Raw genomic sequence first — 7,595 nt, 5'->3', positions numbered from 1 at the left:
GGAATGTTGCATGTATGGGTCCTCTTTCAACAGAGCAACTATTTTCTGCATTAAAGCTTAACAGTACACTTTGAAAAGGTATGATTTAATATGTGTTAAATGTTGGATGGCAGACCTGTTGTGTTGCTGTAAACCTTTCTTGCATGCAACTCTGATTTGGACAAATGTAAACTTGAGGCAAGAGGTGGTTTAGTGAACAGTGCAGAAATTGAGTGATTTAGGTAAGAGGAAGATGAGAATACAGATATTCAATGCAAAAAAACTTTTGGTACTTTGGAAGAAGTCTGTGTATGAAAAGCATTGATTTTCCTCTTCCCCTCCCCCCCTTTTTTTTTTAGCTTAACCTACAGAAGAGGAGAAAGCCAATGTTAGGCAGATTATATGAGAATGTGTGAGAGTGACTGCTTTATCATCTATATCATGGGTTGAAATAAACATAAACAAAACCTATGTTTTCTGTCAGACAAATGTCCTGCACCTGTGTTTTCTGATTTCTCTGAGCTAAGGTAGACTATGGAATGCAGTATGTATTTGTATATATGTGCAGATAATGAAAACGAGCGTGGAGCCCTCCCATATTTTGCAGAATACAGCTAAGAATGATTCTGTCACCCTTAGAAGCTGTGAGAGTCTTCCTAGTTATGTGAGGGAGCAAAAACAGGACAAGTAGTTTGGGGTGAAAAGGAAAGCATATCTGCAGCTGGAACCTTCTGTGTAATTGTCATAGGTAATGGGATCTCTTAGGAGATGACATTTTGGAAGTTTCTGCTAAGACTGTCCTGGTTTGCCATGTGATGTAAGCCAAGGCAGAAGCTATGGTAGCCAAGGATTCTTAAGCTTCCAGTTCTGCAACCAAGAGCCTCGAGTCCCTAGGCACAAGGAGTCATGCTTCAGGTTTTTGAAATGGAGATTGATGTATTTTCCACACAGTGGGGTGGCATACAGATATTTATATTTCTGTTTTTGCAATTTGTCTGCAATTTGACCAAACTGGAAAACATAAATGGAAATAATTCCAATTTATACAAAAATTTTCAGATGAAACTGTTATGCCACAAGATTCATTGCTACCCTATCCTATGCTAATTTACAGTAAGCTAATTTCAGGGTTTTTTTGTGAAACTCGACTAAGGGTTTCAGTATGTGGAGTGTTTATACGTTGGTAATACAAGTAGAGATCAATGTTCTGAGAAAACAAAGGATCATTAACTAGATTTTTTAAGTAGATTCTTCAGTTGGAATGATGAATAGTTATAACATTTGAAATAGTTTAAACATATTAGTTGTGGTAACTTTTGATGTGATTTCCTATTTCTTTTTTGTTGAAAACATGATGTAGGGCTTAAAGGTCTTTAAGGAATAGAAGTTTGTTTGCTTTGCTTACTTGAAGGCCTCTGCTTAGACGCTTCAACTTGGGTCATAGCAGATAACTGAAGACATGGATCAGAAAAAATATTAAAATGAAGCTAAAACCTATAGACTTAAGGAGTACTTTAACTAGAAACAGCTTTATAGAGAGGCAGTTTGCACTAGGGTGAATAATCTATCAAAAAGCAGAATGCTATGTGAAAGGCAAGGAGTTAAGGAGAACTAGCTAGAACATTTTGGTGTTTCTTCTGCTTTGGTATTGGTTTGCCAGACTGTGATAATTGCTATGCAAAAAGAACAGGTTTTCTTTTTCTAACAAATCATTCTCTGTTCTTAAAAATTTAAAATGTTAACATACGTGTATGTGTAAATATATGTGTAAATTCAGTAAACATTTTGTGTATCATAATCCAACCTTCTAACAGGAATCCTATGCTATGTTAAACAAATATGATCTACCTGTGTCCAAGGAAGAGATAGAGAAGGTGGACACTTTGCACTACACTTGGGAAAAACTACTAGTCCGTGCAAATGAAGTGCAGAATGAGCTTGTTGCTTTGCAGCCAGACTTCAGGGGAGAACTTATTAGCACTGTGAAGACTTTTACTGAAGACTGTGCACAGTTCTATTCAGATTATGATCAGGCAAGTGTTTGTGGTGTATTGTGTTAGAGGAGTTTTTGAGGAACAGTGGGAGCATGGAAAGACTGTGGAGTTGACTAATTAATGGAGTGTGCCTCTACTGTCTGAAGAATGTTTATTCTTGTTAATGTGGTATCTGAGTTTCAGTGCAGGGCAGGCTGTTATTTTTTGTATGTGACTAAAGTATGTAATGCTGGTAATCAGCTCTTAAAGGTTAAGACTGGAGATGTTTAGGGTTTATGATAAACAGCTAGTTAGCATAAGCAAATGTGAAGATTTGGATTAATGAGAAATTATTTTAGAATGTAAGAAGCATTCTCTGACATTAGCTATAAACACAAATGACTTAAGCTCTTATATTCTTTCTCAGTGGAATATAAATGAGTTAAGCACAACCAGTCTTGTATCACCTTCTAAGTAATGCTGTTTTTTACTTGAAAAGGGAGCTACCATTGCCTAGCTTTTACACTATTATGAAAACTTCTGTATTAAAAAGCCAATTAATTGCCACCTTTTTTTTTTTTAAATAAAGTACTTGTTCTAGTAGGCAACTGTGATCTCTTGGTTCAGTTGTTCTGATGTAGGGATGGAATCTTTCAGCTGTAAAAATGTTTGAGTTTAGCATTTAGAAAATGCTGATTAGAAATAAGTTGTGGCTATTTGCACCCTCGAAATTCACTATTTATTTATTTATTTTTAGAATGGGCCAATGGTGATTGGTTTAGAGCCTCAGGAAGCCAGTGACAGGCTTACTATGTTTCAGGTACTGTTATTTCTAAGATGTTGCTTAATATGTATTGCAAGTAAACTAACACCTGAAGGCTCTGAGAATGAATCAGAGTAGTTGACTAATTTTCATTGATACATAGGATTACCGATTGGGCAAAGTCTGTTTTAACTTAATGAAAGCTAAGTTGGTATGTTTTCTATGCATTTGCAAGGAATAATTGTTAAAATTAAACTTTTTAGGAGCTCAGAGAAAGACTGCATAGATAATGAGTAATAATTACTAGATTCAAGTATCCTGATGAGAGCCTACTCTCAAGTTTAGTATATTTAGTTATTGGCTGTTCTTGTGTTCATTATTGTGTCTTTTCCACATGAATACAATTCTGCACAATCTTCTTCACTTCTCTTCCTTTTTTTTTTTTTTAAAATAGTATTAAAGATTTCCATTTAAACTGACTATTTTTCCTGTTGAAATGTTTCTTTGTACCATGATTAATTTCTATTCCTGTAATGATGAGTTCTAATGGTTTTCCCTTTCCACTAGTGCTATTAATTTGGCTTCCTACTATCTTCCCTCAGTTATACTGAAGTTGACAATTAAATTTTGTTTTTCTTTGTTGCTTAAACAGTAGTAGTTATTACTTCAACCCTTCAATAAAAGAATTGCCCAGTGTACTTGGAGAGGTAGAATTTGCTTCATCCCCCTTTCTTTGCCTTGCACATCATGCTCCACCTCTCTCAAGTACAAGCTTAGGATTTATTGTTCTATCGCTGTGCCACATGGAGTAAATGGCCTCCCTGTCAACTTCTAAAGATGTGCCTCCAAGCTAACAAAAAGTTACTTTTCTCATGAAAATTGTTGACAAAACTGTTGACAATGTAAGTTGTTAATATCTCCTGTATATCTTTCTAGTATTTATTAGATTTTAATCACTAATGCAGCTTTAGTGTAATGCCAGATCTTGAATATTTAATTTTTAAATTTAATTTAATTTAATCTCTTTCTTTTTCTTTCTTAGAATCGATTTGATAATCTTTTTCGCAAATATATTACTTATACTGGTGGAGAAGATCTTTTTGGTTTGCCTGTTACTCGATATCCTCAGCTGCTTGAAATAAAGAAGCAACTGAATCTGTTACAGAAACTCTATAATCTGTATAACAATGTCATTGACACAGTCAGTGGCTACTATGATATTCTTTGGTCGGAATTAGACACTGGAAAAATTAACAGTGAACTTTTGGAGTTTCAGAACAGGTGAGAAACTGCTGCTGTGGTAAAGACACCTAAAATACTTTTGTTGCTTCTTGAATGTGATTGTAATAGGTTAACACCAAAAATCATATCTGAGCATGTATTTTTTCATTGAAACATGATAAATGTGAATTTTAATTGAAAAATATATCCATTACCAACTTTGTAAAATAAAGGAGCCAGGACTCTAAATGTTGAGAATTGTTATTCCTTAGAGAGCTTCTTGGTTAACTTTTTTTGGATGAGATTGGAATATACATTAAAATTGCCATTTATTTTGTTCCTGAAGGGAAATTTCACTTGTTTGTTCTAATATTATTATTCACGAAAGACAGATTCACCCTAGAGGTCTAAGGCAAGTTAGTGAATTGCTTAGTTTTCCTACAAAATGGGATATATTGCATGCATAGAAGCTGAACTTTTCATCAAACCAGGAATCAAGTTATTTAAAGAATTAAGCCTACGTGTTCTGAGGAACCAGGTTTTTTTTTTTGTAGAGCACAGACCAGTGCATATCATGAGCCTCACCAAAAGATGAAATCAGGATGTAAAGGGGTTCAATTATTTTTGAAGATCACTTGAACAAAGTGTGTTATAATTATACAGCTACACTCCTTAAGGGGAGCCTGTAGGTGCCTGCCCAGCTGTCAGTCAATGAAATAGACTAGGAACAGATTTTCTCACATGCAGAATCATATACAAAATCTTCAAACTGCAGGTAACCTGAATTTGGAAGGTGTGTGGTCTGCTGTTAAAACCATATACTGTGGTTGAATGGGTAACAGAAAGAATATTTGAAACTTTTTTAAAAAGTTTGCATTATTTCTACATAGATGCTGTAAGCTTCCTCGTGGTGTAAAGGAATGGCAGGCCTTTTTTGACCTAAAGAAGACCATTGAGGAATTCAGTGAATGTTGCCCATTGCTTGAGCGTATGTCAAGTAAAGCAATGATGCCTCGACACTGGAAGCGGATTATGGATCTCACTGAACACAACTTCGATGTGGAAAGTGAAACATTCAGACTGAGGAATATAATGGAAGTTCCACTATTAAGATATAAAGAGGAAATAGAGGTATTGTGAAGGAAGAGAAATGAATGCATGAAATGAAACAATCTGCTCAAATAGTATAGTAGTAACAGTAGTAAGAAGGAAAACAGAATATTTCTAAAGAAAGAACAGAGAAATGGACTATCATTTCAGCTTTCTATATAAAATGATGACACAAATATATTGTGGTGTCAGCTCCTGTTTTTTAATCATGCAACTTGACCCACAGGTTAATTTGTGAAGGTGCCTTGCTTTGCAGCATTAAAGATATGAAAAATAATCACTGTATTATTTTTATTCCCCCCAAAGCTGGCCATATCGTGATGTGCTATATAGATTATTAGCTGCAGTGTTTGTATGTCTGTAGATCTTTCCACTTCATAAATAATTGCTCATCAGCCTTACTAGGGTTAAAGGAAGTAGGAGTTAGATTTGTAAACTGGAGACTTGAACCATTCATAGCTTGTTTTGTCATCCTGTTTATTTAAAAGGATATCTGTGTAAGTGCTGTGAAGGAGAGAGACATTGAGCAGAAGTTAAAACAAGTGATAGCTGAGTGGGACAACAAAACATTTATCTTCGCAAACTTTAAAACACGTGGGGAACTTCTTTTAAGAGGTGACAGCACGTCAGAAACAATTGCTACCATGGAGGACAGCTTGATGATTCTTGGCTCTCTCATGAGTAACAGGTAACAGTAAAAACAGAGGGGAAGGGGGGAGAAGAGATAAAAATATCAGCAAGAGTCTTTGTTTTATTGGACAAATCTATCTTTCACAGAGAAGAAGAAAAATAAACATCTAGATAAAACCAAAGAGCTTGCTTGTGCTTGAACTGTTCATGGGCTGGTATTTATTGTCTGTGTCCCTCCAATAAATACTTCTGAAAGCATGTGGATGCAGTTCAGACTTCCTAGTCATCAACTGGACAGTTTTCATCCATCCAGGAAAGTGGTGACAAGCATAAAGGGGAACGGTCCCTAGTTGTGGCAGGCATACTACGGACATTACAGGCGCTGCCACTCTGCCCTCTGTGATAGCTCACAGCCTCATTCTGAAGGTGCTGAAAATCCCAGTTAAAATGAGCTTCAGTTTGTCTGGGTTCACATGCCAAAGGCCGCAGATAAAATAAGGAACACGGAACCTGATGATCAGGCAGATGTTCAAAAGCGAGTGTTCAGTTGATAAACACCTCTGGGAGTCTTGCAGCTTTCAAGACATTCCACAATCCCTTTTTAAAACCACCTTATCTTAGAGTGAAATTGACATCTTGCTCCTATTCAGCTTCTGTAGGATCAGAGGTGTGCTATGCACCATGTGAAAAAAGCAGCAAGGTGGAGCTGATTTGATTTATAACTGCTAACTAGCTGAACTGAGTCAAGTACAGGTTTTTATACTTTCACTTGACAAAGATACAAGCAGCAAAATTATTCCTCATCCTTATGAGTAATATGCAGGTTTTTGTTTCCTCCTTGAAATAAAGCAAGTGTCGTCTTTTTATTTTAGATACAACACACCCTTCAAGACACAGATTCAGAAATGGGTGCACTATCTTTCCAACACAACAGATATCATTGAGAACTGGATGACTGTGCAGAACTTGTGGATTTATTTAGAAGCTGTTTTTGTTGGTGGTGACATAGCAAAGCAGCTTCCAAAGGTTTTCAGACATGCATTTTTTCAGTTTGGTTTTCTGCATTTTAAGAATAAAACTTAACTGTGATGTCATAATTAATGGAGTAACATAAACCTTTTTTTTGGTACTTCACAAAACTAGTCTTGCTAAGAAATTATGTAAACAATGCCAACAAGTATTGTGTTAGAAAGAATAATAAAATTGTGCGAGCTAGGTGATCTTTTTATTTCTAGATTGTTAAATTGTTAACCAATATGTGTTTAAGAATTGTGCCTAGTAGTAGCCTAGCCTAGTTAGGCTAGCTTAGTAGTACCTACCACTAACCTAGCAGAACCTAGGAATCCTTATCTTAAACTTTCCTACTTAGCTTTTCAAGTTAAAAATTAACTTTAGTTTTTAGAAAAAAATCTTCAAATGTAAAGCATGAAATTCAAGCATAATCTATTTTCTGTCTTTTTGTCTAAGAATGATTGAAAGAGAAAGTAGATAGCAGGCTTGACAATCAAGTATAAAGTAAGCTATTTTGTGTAAGCAGAAAGATTTGTGTTTTTCTAAGCTGAAAAATCTGTAGAAGTTGGACATGGGACTTCTAGTGAGAAGATTACAGGGTGCCAATTCTGCAAGTGCCTTTTCCCTCTTCTCTCTTCCTTCTTCCATCTCTTCCCTTCCACATTCATCATCATGTTTCAACAGGAAGCAAAGCGTTTCTCTAATATTGATAAATCCTGGGTGAGGATCATGACCCGAGCTCATGAAACACCTAATGTTGTTCAGTGCTGCATTGGAGATGAAATCATGGGACAGTTACTACCACATTTACTAGAACAGCTTGAAATCTGTCAGAAATCACTCACAGGGTAAGATTACTACAAGACCACAGTCTTGGGCAGATGGTTGTGAACTGTGTAACTAGGGAA

At 35.8% G+C, this 7,595-nt stretch overlaps 1 protein-coding gene across 1 annotated transcript in view; it reads left to right on the top strand.

Moving 5' to 3' along the window:
- The window catches only part of LOC104166458 (dynein heavy chain 5, axonemal-like), a gene marked incomplete at both ends in the record, with an annotated part of 46,746 nt that overhangs the window by 6,489 nt on the left and 32,662 nt on the right, over nucleotides 1-7,595 (top strand). Inside the window, 7 exons of the mRNA XM_009706397.1 lie at nucleotides 1,792-2,012; nucleotides 2,710-2,772; nucleotides 3,758-3,996; nucleotides 4,827-5,067; nucleotides 5,535-5,734; nucleotides 6,549-6,702; nucleotides 7,372-7,535. Of these exons, the coding sequence (XP_009704699.1) occupies nucleotides 1,792-2,012; nucleotides 2,710-2,772; nucleotides 3,758-3,996; nucleotides 4,827-5,067; nucleotides 5,535-5,734; nucleotides 6,549-6,702; nucleotides 7,372-7,535 (1,282 nt within the window). The remainder of the gene's footprint in view (nucleotides 1-1,791; nucleotides 2,013-2,709; nucleotides 2,773-3,757; nucleotides 3,997-4,826; nucleotides 5,068-5,534; nucleotides 5,735-6,548; nucleotides 6,703-7,371; nucleotides 7,536-7,595) is intronic.

Source organism: Cariama cristata, unplaced genomic scaffold, assembly GCF_000690535.1.
Source record: "Cariama cristata isolate BGI_N322 unplaced genomic scaffold, ASM69053v1 scaffold1958, whole genome shotgun sequence".
Classification (NCBI taxonomy): domain Eukaryota; kingdom Metazoa; phylum Chordata; class Aves; order Cariamiformes; family Cariamidae; genus Cariama; species Cariama cristata.
Note: the sequence above shows the minus strand (reverse complement) of the source record. Positions and strands in the feature narration are given on the sequence as shown.